This window comes from Colletes latitarsis, chromosome 6 (assembly GCF_051014445.1).
Source record: "Colletes latitarsis isolate SP2378_abdomen chromosome 6, iyColLati1, whole genome shotgun sequence".
NCBI classification, from domain to species: Eukaryota; Metazoa; Arthropoda; class Insecta; order Hymenoptera; family Colletidae; genus Colletes; species Colletes latitarsis.
Window position 1 is genome coordinate 5,903,449 of NC_135139.1, and position 14,770 is coordinate 5,918,218.

Consider the following 14,770-nt stretch of genomic DNA (forward strand, 5'->3'; position numbering starts at 1 on the left):
AAAAATGTTATTCTTTATTTTCGATTTGGTTTTTCATACAGAATCATCCTCTCCTCGATTGTATCGCTGATTCTGGCGCACCCTGTATAATTATATTTTATAAATTGTAACAAGGCATTCATAGATTCTCTAAATGAGATTTTCATGATATCATAAAAACGATATGACTATCAAACAAAAAATTTCCAATTTAAATAATGATACTAACTATATTTGTTGCAAGTATTTCTACAACGCAATGCTAAAGTAACAACGATCGAATTTACGTTATTTCCAGAGAGCATTTACAAGGTGCCAGGTGACGATACTCACTTTTACGGTACTTTCACCACTTCGACAAACGGACTAATGGGTTCGGCGATCTGCTCGTTCCACATCGACGCAATTCAGGAAGCGTTTCGAGGAAAATTCAAAGAACAAGCGACGAGTAGCAGCGCCTGGCTTCCGGCACTCTCCAACAAAGTTCCTGATCCGCGTCCTGGCCAGTGCGTGAACGACACAGAGTCTTTCCCGGACACCGTTCTGAACTTCATTCGGTCCCATCCCCTAATGGACTCTGCCATATCTCATGAAAACGAGAAACCAGTCTTCTACAAGCGAGACGTAATGCTCACACGATTGGTCGTGGATAAACTGCGCATCGATTTCGTTGGTCTCGACTTGGACTACACGGTTTATTACGCTGGTTCCAGTAAGTACATGTAACGTTAGAAAACATTTCACTAGTAAAGTGACAATACTAGCCCTTTGCACTGACGCCGCTATGGCGACAAACATAATACGTACCTTAATTCAAGTTCCATTTATTATAACTAGACTGCGGATGTTTACGCATTTATGGGAAATTTTAATTCTCAAAGAACTATAGAGTGCACTTAACATACAAAAATATAAAACATATTTAAAGTAAGATACGAATTATTATATTTAGGAGCTCGGACAACCCTCTACAGAGTTCCCATTTCCTTAATTCTATTAATAAAAATATGAATTTGTATAAAAATTCACAGTCGAATGATAACACAAATTGAATTTAGAAAATATATAGGGTGTTCGGCCACCACTGGGAAAAATTTTAATGGGAGATTCTGGAGGCCAAAATAAGACAAAAATCAAGAATATCAATTTCTTGATTGAGGCTTCCTTAAAAAATTATTAAAACATTAAATTAAAAAGTTTCAAATCATTCTGAAAAAATTATTTTTGGCTTGGAGGAGGGGGGGGGGTCAATTACAATCATTTTTTGTGAATAGACATACCCCCGAAATCCTACGCACTTTCGAGAAAAAAATTCGAGTAGGTGCTGAAATTTTTCGGCAAAAAAGAAATTTTCAAATCGTTCTGGAAAAATTATTTTCGGTTGCAGGAGTCAATTACAATCGTTTTTGGCCAATAGACATACTCCCGAAATCCTGTGCATTTTCAAGAAAAAAAATTCAGTACGGGCGGGACTTTAAACGTTAATAACTTTTTAACGAAGCCCCCATCAACAAACTGGTATTTTTTATTTTCGTCTTATTTTGGCCTCTAGAATCTTCTATTAAAATTTTTCCCAGGGGAGGTCAAACACCCTGTATATACGAATGAAATTTAACACTAAACCTACCGGCACTACTAGTATACACATTCCTACCATGACCGGTCAAATGACCAATCTTTCTTTTTCTCTTTTACGAGGCAACGTACTTCTAATTTTTACATTATATGTATAGAAAGTTGTATTTTGATGTTCATTCCTAAGATGTTCTTTTCTGTTATGTTAAAAAATTTTTTAATATTCATCGGATAGAAGATAAAACACCCTTGAAAACGAATTTTGTTCTAAGTCGATACCGTAGTTAGTTCTAGAGAAAAGAACTATTTAAGAAAAAATGCTGGCTAGTAATTACGCAAACAACCTGTATTTAAATTCATTTTCAATTAAATAAACAATTTATAATAAAGTTTTATCCCACATCAATCGTATGATCAATAGGAATTTCTTAAACTTCTTTAAACATATAAAGTCAAAGTAGATGTCAAAATAAACATGGAAGACAGCATAAATTATAGTTGATGATACTGTCATCAGGTAGAGGATGAAATGCCCTTTGAAATGAGCGTTTGTACGAGTCGATAGCTTCATTAGTTCCGGAGATATAGCGATTTTAATTTCAAGTCGATGCGGTGGCTAGTTTCGGAGATAGGGTTTGTTTACGTTTTGTTGTGCGCTCGCGATTTCATTGATCTCGCGCGCGCGTAGATAGTAAACAGTGCGTAGTAAATTCTTGGAAATACTACGCCGATACTGGGTCACGAGAGTCACGTACGCGGGCTAGGTCAGCACTAAGCACATGCGACAAAGAGGTCCGACTCCGTTAGACGAAGACAGAGATAGTCGAATTAAAAAAATTACCATTTACATAAATTGCGATATCTCCAAAACGGAAAGTCGGATCGAGAAAAACCAAAAGCCATTTTAAAGGGGAGGCTTTGCCGCTACTAACAACGCCTCAATAATTAATAAAACACTAATAGTTTCGGAACTGCACGCGCCTAAACTTTTAGTATTTTTAATACGCATTAATAGCGAGAGACAGCGGAATTTAAAAAATTAACTTTTACATAAATTACGATATCTCGTAAACGGAAAGTCGGATTTACAAAAACCAAAAACTATTTTAAAGGGGAGGCTTTGCCGCTTCTAACAATGCCTCAATAATTAATAAAACACTAATAGTTTCGGAACTGCACGCGTTTAAAGTTTCATGATTTTTAATACGCATTAATAGGCCTTTCTGAGGCGCCGAGCGTGACCGTTGTCGAATTAAAAAAATTACTTTTTACATAAATAACGATATCTCGGAAACGGAAAGTCGGATCGAGAAAAACCAGAAACCATTTTAAAGGGGAGGTTTTGCCGCTTCTAATAATGCCTCAATAATTAATAAAACACTAATAGTTTCGAAACTAAACGCGTCTAAAGTTTAACTATTTTTAATACGCGTTGTTAGACTGTTCTAAGACAGTGGAAACTATAGATTTTCTCTTTTCGTATTTGCTATACATATATTTCCTATTTATATCGGAAGCTAACCAGAATTTGGTACCAAATGTCTAGTTTTTTACAAAAAAACATAAATCGTTCAACCGGTCGTGGTAGGCAAGACAGACTGCATATTTTTCTTAGAAAATAAACAATAAGATTAGAAGCGAATATTGTAAAATTCATTGTACGTATACTATAAAAAAAGTCGTGAAGCTAAGTGGCGCTAAAATAATATTGTGTGTTAGATATTCTAAACAAAATTTTAAAAACTATTAAATTATAGGCATTCATACATTTTTGTGGGAAAAAGGTAATTGGTATTGCTAGTTGTTCATATTAATAAAGACTTTCAGAGTGCAAAGGGCTAGTAACTGCTTTACTTGATATGTAAATTTATATCGGTTTTGACATGAATATCATTTGTTTATTCATTCATGATTGAATAGACAAAATTTTTCTCTTAATTGCGAATAACTGAGCGCTGTGGCCTCTATTTTTTTTGTCACCTTGCATATTTGTACGTGTACGTTTTATAATTTTAGCTATTCTAACGAAAAAATATTTTCCAATTGTTGAGTACCTTTTTCCAATTTTATTTTAACAATTACATTTTTTCTGAGTGCTCTAAAGTAACGTAGATATATCTATATTAAAATGCGAAATTATCGTAGGAAGTTTAACACGAAATGTAAATCCACAACATGTTTTGCGTTGATATCCGTTACGTAATTTATTAGGGGCAAAGTTACCGAGATAATCGTGATACACTTGCAAGTTCTTGCTGTGTTGAGTCGTGCAATCTGTATTTACGATCGCTGGGCCCGTCTCGCTGCCATCTGTTTACTATTATCGTCGCGAAACTAATGTCATCAGAAATCGCATCGACGTAATCACAAATTATAAAAAGTGGCAATACACTGGCAGCAAAACTTTCAATTTATTAAATGTATTACAATCGTATAAAGAACAAATTATCATATCGATCATTGGTCACAAATTTTGTAATCTCTATTATAATCCATACACTTGTACGTTAAAAATATCGGGCGATAAAATAACATGCATAATAACTTTACAAATCAATTGCAAAAATTTAATGTGATTACTTAATGCAGTGTTTTTCAAACTATTTTAATCACGGAGCACTTTTCATTCGAGAATAAGTTTACGAAACTTTGATATTCTTTTGCGACTATTTGGTTTAAAAAAATGGAAAACATATACGAATGCGTTTTATTTTTGAAAATTGAAACAATATTCTGCGTAATTAAAGGTAAAATAATACAAACTTTACATTCGTTTAAATTAGATTTTTATCATGCTCGATAAAATTAAACTTTGTGGTTATAATCATTATAAATTGTATATTTAAAAGGAAACAATAAATTAATCTACATTGTTAGTTTTGCACAAATTGTTTTAGGTGTCTTAACAATGCACATAGTGGAGTGAAATTGACTCACTAGTTTTGTTTGTTTATAATTTTGAAATAAATGATTTTATATTTTTTTAACAAGGTGAATTGGCATTTTTATGTGTAAGAAATAGGTGTACGAAAATTAAATAACAAACATAAATCATTTGATAGAACCGGCGTTCGATGAAAAATCTGTTTCGTATTTTGGTAATTACAGGTAGCCCTCCTACAACACGGCATCTTATAACACGGTTTTGTTTTAAGACGATAAGAAAATTGCGAAAACCTTTGTACAACACTATACATCTACAGCACTGGATAACATGATCTTTGCTTAACGTGAAGGAATAATGAACTATAGTGACTTTACATGAAAAAATATAAACAAATTATAGTTTATTAAATTAAGGTAGCGTTAAATTAAAATAATATTTTTTTTATTTCGTGTTATACGTACATTTATATTTTCCATAAAAATTAAGTTGTTTATGTAGAATTAAAAAAAAATGTTTATTTTTAATAAATTTTCGGAACGTAACTCCCCTTTTTGTACTGGCTCTGGGTCTCATATAACACGGTTTCACACAACACGGCATTTTTTAGGAACCTATCTACCGTGTTATAGGAGGGTTACCTGTACTTGACCAGCGATGACTATATTGCCACGACGTTTTGACGGTATCGCTGGCACGTCAATTGTCTAGAGCGATAGTTTGCAAAAGCAACGTTTCCCTGTGTTACAGGCGATGGACGTGTACACAAAATCGTTCAATGGACAGACAACAACGGGGATTCCCAGTCTATCCTCTTGGACGTTTTTGACGTGACGCCGGGCGAACCGATTCAAGCGATGGAAATCTCCAAGGAGCACAAGGCTCTTTACGTCGCGTCCGATCATCGAATAAAGCAGATCGATTTAGTGATGTGCACTCGTAGATACGACAACTGCCTTCGCTGTGTTCACGATCCTTACTGTGGCTGGGACAAGGACACCAACACGTGCAAGCCTTACGAGCCTGGGTAAGCACACTCGTTTCTTTCATTTTTTTCTCAATTCGACAACAAGTAATATTTTTAGTACAAAGAACAATATCAACCCTCCTGTTTCCTTGAGATACAGTTCATGTTTGTATTGGTCCGCGTGTTTTCTTTATATTAGGAATACTGGTTCTTCTAAACAATGAAAAGTACGCAAAGAGTATCGTGAAAGATGCAACGTAACGAAATGTATAAAACAAATATTAAGAAACACAACATTTATGAATGTTTAAATTTTAGAACAGTAGGGTTAATACTTTTTGATCTGGATCTGCTAATTGAATGAAAGATCGCTCGAACAGTCTCCAATCTTAGAAGGGTTCGAATGAAACTCAGCTTCGGAAATAAATTCGTTTGTGCAGCCATCCAGTGGCAAACATTCTTCATTTCATTCTGTGTTTAGAGCGTCTCTTCGAAGATCTTCTAGCTCCTTATATTCAATATTTTCAATTCAACGTACTATTCAAGGCATATGTATTTATATAAATAGTTGTTCTATAATAGTAGATCTGTTAATTGTTACCCCGTAGATACTATTTAACCCCTTGACGTATGATTTAATTTCAAATAATTTTTCAAATGCTTACTATCCAATTTTATTTAAATTTGTTCATACAAGAAAAGAACAGATTTGTTTTACGAATATCTCCTGAATGTAAAAATGTGATGATTTTGTAGCGTCACCTCCCATGCTCGCCACCAGAGGGGTTCGCGTTCTCACAAGCGCTCGACCAACTCCTCGGTTGCTTGTATACAGGGTGTACAGCCAACCCTAGGAAAAATTTGAATGGGGGATTCTAGAGGCCAAAATAAGACAAAAATCAAGAATACCAATTTATTGATGGAGACTTTGTTAAAAAGTTATTAACGTTTAAAGTTCCGCCCGTACTGAATTTTTTTCTCGAAAATGCGCAAGATTTCGGGGGTATGTCTATTCACCAAAAATGATTGTAATTGACCCCCACAACTGAAAATAATTTTTTTAAAACGATTTGAAATTTTTTTTTCCTGTCGAAAAATTTCACACATTCTCGAATGTTTTTCTCGAAAGTGCATAGGAATTCGGGGGTATGTGTAATGACAAAAAATGCTTGTAATTGATCCCTGTAATTAAATATCATTTTTTTTAGAATGATTTGAAAATTTTTTTTCCCGTTGAAAAATTTCACACCTTGAATTTTTTTCTAGAAAGTGGGTAGAATTTCAAGGGTATGCCTATTCACCAAAAATGATTCTAATTGACCCCCATAACCGAAAATAATTTTTTCGTGAATGATTTGAAATTTTTTAATAACTTTTCAACGAAGCCTCCATCATCAAATTGGTATTCTTAATTTTCGTCTTATTTTGGCCTCTAGAATCTCTCATTAAAATTTTTCCCAGGGGTGGCCGAACACCCTGTATACAATCCTCGACCGACTTCCCAATATCCCAGTCGTCTAAGGCAGGGCCTACTACTATTCAGTGTTGACTTGTTGGCTAGGCATCTGCGAACTAAACGGGGCAAGGGCAAGGAGAGAAGGTCTTCGCAATGCCTTATTCACACGCTTTGCATAGTAGTAGGGTCTCTATAACCACGAGAGATACATTTTTATCCTATTCACGACTAGTATTTTGAGCGTACGGTTACGCCAATGCCTCTCAGTCTTGTCCTATCCTACTCTGTCCTTATACGTTTCGTTCACGTCCGTTGTCACGCGATGGAATTGTAGTTGTGAGCGGCTCAGCCAATAATGACAATGCGTATGAGAGCAGGCGTCGCTATTACGCTACGGCCAATCAGCGTGCGTAGCCATCAAGTCATCACTGGATAGTAGAAAGCCTTATTGATGAGTTCACTAACAGGCCCGGACGAAACGCGCCCCCTCTCCTTTCCTTTTCAACCCTCCTACAATTTTACGAGTTTCCAACCGCAGCAAAGCAGCGTCACAATTTTAATGTATGAGACTCGCTGGCGAGTGTAGCCTCCTTATTGTAAAGCTTGTCACCAAGAACTTGTGACGAGTCAGAGTCATTATTATACGCCAAGGGGTTAATAGCAAAATTTGTATTTGTTACGTCAACTTCGGGAAGAAATTTGTACAAAAATATTTAATGCAAAAGAAACACAGTCGTTCAGTAGATTATATGAAATACATATTTAGACCGTGATGGTATTTGTTCGTTTTTTCTAGACTTCTTCAGGACGTATCGAACAGCACGGCCGACGTTTGCGACAGTAGCGTAGGTAAACGGAAGCTGGTTGTTACTTGGGGACAGTCGGTGCATTTGGGCTGTTTCGTGAAGATGCCGGAAGTGTTGGCGAATCAGGAAGTTAGGTGGTACCACTACAGCAAAGAGAAGGGCAGGTATCAAATAGCTTACAAGTACGGAGCCGGAGGGGACAAGTTCATCGAGACGTCCGAGAAGGGTCTTGTGATTGTGGGCGTGAACGAGCAAGACGCTGGAAGATACGATTGTTGGCTCGGTGGTTCGCTTCTGTGTTCCTACAACATTACCGTGGACGCGCACAGATGTTCCGCGCCCGCCAAGTCAAACGATTATCAGAAGATATATTCGGACTGGTGTCACGAATTCGAAAAATACAAGTCTGCCATGAAGAGCTGGGAGAGAAAACAAGCGGTGAGTTAAATGTTTATTGATTACCTAAAAATTTATTATAATCGATCATTTGATAACGGCGGACTCTACTCGAGAAAAACTTAATGCATAAAGATTCGTTTCGCAATTTTATACAACATTTTTTCGAAGGTTTACCTCACATTTTAGCGCGGTTGTTCAATTTTTTCCTTAAACGAAACATAAAACATTTCATTTTATTGGTTTTGTAAGGGGTGTTTTTCGTTCTCATCTTGTACAGTAAATCAAGCTAGTGCGTGATTAAGAATCTAAGACTTTTCGAAGACTCAATAGAAAAGGAAACGTTTTCCAGAACACACGTGTATTTAAAATGACACAAAAGCAGTCTATACATACCTAAGAATTTCGAGTTTCTTTTTCATAGAAAAATTAGAATATTTTTATAAAGCAGTTATACTGCTTGTGAAAATATAGAACATCGTAGTAAGTAATATTGAACAACATATAATTTTATTTTGAATATAATGTATTTGACAAAATTAAAATAACTTTTGCTTATTATAAGAGTAAAGCTTTTGCTGGAATTTAATATTTGTGTATAGTACAAAAATTTGTATTCGTCGTTCGTAAAAGTGTTATACTCGTAATTAAAGGAATCTATTGTGATATAGAGATTTTATACCATTTTGGGAATAAAACAATCGAAGATAAGAGAACTATTTGTCGAAATGCAAGATCGAAGTGAATTTCCTTTTTTCTAAACGAGCATCTAATTTGTCTGCAAAACTAACTAACTAACATACTTACGTAGTATGTACGTTAGAGCAATGTTAGCAGGTTTTGGTGCTATTTATAAAAACTACAAGTCAATCAATTTTTTCTGCTAATTAAATATAACTGTTACTAAATAATGTAATGTAGAAATTAATTGTTTAGATTAATTACTAATATACAGGGTGTTCGATCATTCCTGGGAAAAATTTTAATGGTACATTCTAGAGACAAAAATAAAAATCAAAAACATCAATTTCTTGACCGAGGCTTCGTTAAAAAGTAAAAAAAAATTAAATTAAAAAATTTCAAATCATTCTGAAAAAATTATTTTTGGTTGCGAGGGTCAATTACAATCATTTTTGGTGAATAGACATACCCTCGAAATCCTAACTAGTTTCAAGAAAAAAATTCAATAAGTGGATAAATTTTTCGGCAAAAATAAAAAATTTAAAATCATTCTAAAAAAAATTATTTTTAGTTGCAGGTGTCAATTACAATCATTTTTTGTCAATACACATAACCCTGAAATCCTACGTATTTTCGAGAAAAAAATTCCTTACCGAAAATATAATTTCTGGCCAGAAATGTCAGCCTAAAATTTCATGCTAATCTTTAAAACGTCATAACTCCTGAACGGATTGGACGATTTTAATGTTTAAAAAAGCAAACTACGCGCATTTTGGTAGAGAATATGTACAAATCGCAAAAATATTCGAAAAGTTGGTCCTTGACCCCGCAAAACGAGAAAACCTCCATACAAATGGTTCAATTTTCAAACAACCATAACTCCTACAATTATGAATATATTTCAATGAAACTTTTTTCTAAAGTAGAGCTCATGGATACCTACAAAAAAGTATTACACAACTTTTCTGTAGGGCGTCAAACAAAATTACTGAAAATCAAAACCGAATTTTTAAGAAAAATCGACAGGGGGTAGGTGCCTAAATTTTTCGGCGAAACTAAAAAATTTCGAATCGTTCTGTAAAAATTATTTTGGGTTGTGGGAGCCAAATACAATCATTTTTGGTCTATAGACATACCCACGAAATCCTACCCGCTTTCTAAAAAAAAATTCGAGGTGTGAAATTTTTCAACAAAATTAAAACATTTCGAATCGTTCTAAAAAAATTATTTCCAGTTGCAGAGGTCGATTACAATAATTTTTGGTGAATAGACATACCTCCGAAATCCTACCCACTTTCTAGAAAAAAATTCAGTACGGGCGGAACTTTAAACGTTAATAACTTTTTAACGAAGCCTCCATCAATAAATTAGTATTCTTCATTTTCGTCTTATTTTGGTCTCTAGAATCTCCCACTAAAATTTTTCCCAGAGGTGGCCGAACACCCTGTAGAAGTTTCAATTGTTGAACATTAATTTTTAAAATATACAGGGTGTTTAAAAAAAGTGTTTCAAAACTTTGAAGACTTACAGTACTTAGTGAAAGGAGTAAAAAATATTTAATCAACAAAGGTTCAAACGTCGATCCTTTCAATGAAAAATCGACTTTTAGTATGTAAGAATATTCGATAAGGTGAATGAGTTTCTCTGTGTCGCATTGAATGTAAATAAAGAAATTGATTCAGAAGTACGTTTAAGATTGCCAACAGAAGATTGTTAGACTAGCACCAACGAAGCTTATTTCATAGATTTAAACGTAATATAAACCTTCTTTGTCACAATAAGTTTTCCAGGTATTTTTACCTGAAAGTATTCCTCGTAAAATCTAATCTAATCTCGTATTGTTCGACACTCATTCTCTATTCGTACTCGTAATTCTTTTACATTGTTTATGGCTAATGAATAGACTATTGTTTCTAAGTGTCTTCATACATTAAATCTAAGAGATTCAAATCAGGTTACTCACTCATATTATCGAATCTTCTTAAACATTAAAAGTCCATTTTTCGTCGAAAGGTTCGATTTTTAAACCTATGTTAACTGGACATTTTACTTGTTGAATACTATAAATCTTTAAAATCTTGAAACACTTTTTTTTTTAAACTCTGTATATTGAAATATAACTTTTGTGGCTAATTCTATACAATCAGTTTAAATTTCAATAAAATTCTTCCCATTAATATTTTAGCTTCAACTCTGATAACAATGTAACGAATTACGAATTACATTGATTATAAATAGAAAACGGTTTAAATAACAAATTTTACAATATCAATTTTAGAAATAATTTTTTATCGCTATATTTAGTAAAATGCTCTGATAAAGTTTTTACCAAAAACAATCCATAAACTATATCGCGAACGTTTTTCATATAAATAGAAAACGGTTTAAATAACGAACCTTACAATACCAATTTTAGAAATAATTTTTTATCACTATATTTAGTTAAGTGCTCTGATCAAGTTTCATCAAAAACTCCAAAAATAGTCCATAAACCGTATCGCGAACGTTTCTCGACGATGCTCAAACGTATTAGCGTCGCGCGAATCTGAAACGATTGTTGAAAAATGGACTCAGTCCACGTCAAATTCAATTGATCGTCTGCTTGAGGATCCCCGTCCGTTGTCTCTGTTCCAGCAATGCGCCTCCAGGCAAAACGACAGCAATCAAAACCTGCATATGAACGAGGTGTACGGTACACCTCTAGTCTGATGGAGCCGATCGTTGGAGCCCTCGTCGAGTCGAGACCCCGAAACACTGCTGCGTACAAGCGTCCTGCCGAAGAATCGAGGTCCATCCACGATCAGTTGGACGAGCCTCACTCTCCTTCTGACCGGTTACACCACTGCCTTCGTCCTCCTTGCCAACGATGGGCTTTCGACCAAGTGAGATTGATACGCGAAACACGTCCGCGCCAGGAACCGACAAACCGAACGTCCGACGCGCGAGGGGCAGCTCGGTCATCGCGACGTCCGTCCTTGATCGGTTGAACGAGCCTCGTCCTGACTGGTCGCATCCCGAAACTATCCTTCGACGAACTTTCAATCTCGCGTGTGCCGAATTAAGAAAACGATCATCCGAGGCAACACACATAATCATTACCGAAACGACTGCCACGAACGACGGTATTCTTGTATTCTGCGTAACAGTGCGCGTACGGTCGAGGACTCACGCGGATCTGGTCTCGTTTCTGGCACCCGTTAACCGCACGAAAGCTTTTTACTCCTGTAAATAAACGCGCGATGCGAACGGTAACGCGAACGAGAACGACGACCGTGACCGCCCCGCGAGCATCGTCCGATGAAAAGTGCGCTTAAGCGTCAGCGACAGAGGATGCGACTCGACGAGACGGGCCACCCGCGCGAACACGAACACGACCACCCAGCGGTTCGGTATTTAACGTCCGGCAAACGCAAGAATCAATTTTGAAGATCCGCTGCCAGTTGCTCCCTCTTCGTGGGGAACTCTTCCACCTCCGACTGCCTCGGTCGAGCAGTTCGAACGCTTCGTATCGCGACAGCGTTCGATGAAAGTAGCGACGAAATCGAGACAGTGGGGTTTCTTGTTCCTGAAATCCCCCCACCTCTAGCTAACTTGATTCTTTCACTCGCCGAACAATAAGCGTATCGTTTCCAGCGACATCGACGGCTGAATCTGTTCCACGGATGATCGAGCAACGACTTCTTCGGAGATCCGACCGTCGAAACGCCGCTCGGATCGAGGGCGTCCGTCCGCGGGGCAATGCATTTAGAAACCGGAAATGAATTCTCCTGTTTTTTTTTCTTAGATCTGTGATACGAACGACGAGACGAGACTCTCGAACGAACGTGTTCTCGGTTGGCCGCTCTATCGAGCGCCGAGGCAACAGGAGCAAAGAAGACGAGAAAAGTGGAAAGAAAATATACATGTACGGTCGAGCTTCAGCGTAGTTTTAACGAGCCGGAAAACGACTTAATTGGAAGACTGTGTGTGTATGTAATATTGATTCGCCGGGTGGATGAGAATGCTATTCGCGTCAGGAGAGAGGACGCGACGACGCGTTCTCGAACGTCACGCAGGTTACACATGAGATTATTATCAGCTACGTAGTCGCGACCTCCTCGCGACTTTTTAGCTTTCTTAGCTTTTTCATATCACGTCGCCAGTTTCGCGTTATGCACCACCGTTTGTCTTCGACTCGCGCGATTCCTTTCGTCAGAACTCGGCGAACGTTCCTTTCCAACCCGATGCGTTTACTTTTTACGCGTTCGCCAGAACGCGGACACACGGATCGACGCTTCTGTTCCTCACACTTAGGTTAACGGATCGCGATGTTACGTTGGAACGTCTTCGAAGTATCATACGTTAAACCCACGAACGATCTTCAATTTATAGATTCGGTTTATCGAGACCAAACTGTGGTACCATTATTTTACTCTGTGGGTGATAGCTGTATATTTGGTTTTGGGAAGAAATAATTTGTCGACGGGTGCAGTGACTGTATCTGAGGGAAGAAGATTCAAATCCTGGTCCAACATCTGAACGACCGATTTCTTGGTTATGAGTGAGATTCTCCCTCTTTGGTTTGTATTTAGTTTTAAAATGGTACTTGAAATTTTAACGTCTGTGGGGTACGAATTTACGAATATTATATTCTCTTCGCTTGGACCAAACTAACTGTGCAGCTCTACCGCTGTACGAACATAACAGATACTAACAGCATGTCTTGCTTCATACTATACAGAGTAAGTTTCGTAATATGACAATATAATCTGTTTTATGTTATTTTACTCTTTTATCAAGATATGAAGATTACTTTCAGTTTTTAAATAGAATGGTTAATATTTCTTCCCGAATTTGGATAAAGCATTAAGTTCTAAAAGAGTATTATACCAAATAAGGTATAAAATAAATAGATGCTGAGATACTAAAGATACATTTTCATATCGTATTTTTCACTATTACTGAACATGACAAAAGTAAGACGTTTTTCATGTACTAATTCATATTTATTAATTCTTAGTTGATTGATGATAGCTAGCGCCTAATAAGGGCTGTGTTTATCAATTACAAATATAATCTGTTTTATTTTATTTTGCATTTTTATCAAGATATGAAGATTATTTTCAGTTTTTAAATAGAATGGTTAATATTTTTTCCCGAATTTGGATAAAGCATTAAGTTCTACGTAAAAGAGTATTATACCAAATAAGGTATAAAATAAATAGATGCTGAGATACTAAAGATACATTTTCATATCGTATTTCTAACTATTACTGAACATCTCAAGAGTAAGACGTGTTTCATATACGATATTACATTTATTAATTCTTAGTTGATTGATGATACTTAGCATCTAACTAGGATTGTGTTTACCAATATGATCGCCATAAACAAAATCATCTTACTAGGTTGTGCTAACAATCCTGTTGATCGACGATCATTTCTAACACAAGATAATTCACTTTTCCTAGTATCTCAGTAACTATTTATTTTAGTCCCTATTTGATACAATATTTCCTTATGTAGAATTTAATGTTTCATCCAAATTCGTGAAGAAATATTAATCATTCCATTTCAAAAACTAAAAATGACTTTCATATCTTAATAAAAAAACAAAATAACATAACCGATTTCAGTATTAACACTTTGACGGCCGCTGTCACGTATACGTGACTTTACGAGCTAGCAGACGTTGGCCACTGTCACGTGTACGTGATCTACTGTATCAGTCACCATTTCATCATACTTATTACGTTTGTTAAGGTTAGATTTATAATTCCTTATAATAATATTCCTAGAATCTGCGTGTATCTCACTTTGGTCTACAATATCAGTAGTGACGGACAACGGTCTTCGCGTGATACCTGCGGCCATTAAAATGTTAACATTTTTTCGTACAACAAATAATTGTTGAGTTATTTGAAGTCGTCATGTTACGAGACTCACTCTGTATAATTCGTCGTATCTACGTTGGCATAATTAAATTTTTGGCATTTTCGTTTATTAACTTGAAATAAAGAAAGAATTAAATATATAAAAAATATACG

General features: G+C 35.9%; 1 protein-coding gene across 4 annotated transcripts in view; it reads left to right on the forward strand.

The window, feature by feature from the left end:
- Window positions 1-13,782, forward strand: part of Sema2a (Semaphorin 2a) — a 1,678,677-nt gene extending 1,664,895 nt beyond the window's left edge. For all 4 annotated transcript variants that reach the window (XM_076766929.1, XM_076766930.1, XM_076766928.1 and 1 more), the window contains 4 exons: window positions 278-691; window positions 5,189-5,465; window positions 7,658-8,105; window positions 11,379-13,782. In XM_076766929.1, the coding sequence (XP_076623044.1) occupies window positions 278-691; window positions 5,189-5,465; window positions 7,658-8,105; window positions 11,379-11,453 (1,214 nt within the window). In that variant the 3' untranslated portion in view covers window positions 11,454-13,782. The remainder of the gene's footprint in view (window positions 1-277; window positions 692-5,188; window positions 5,466-7,657; window positions 8,106-11,378) is intronic.
- The last annotated feature ends 988 nt before the right edge of the window (window positions 13,783-14,770 follow it).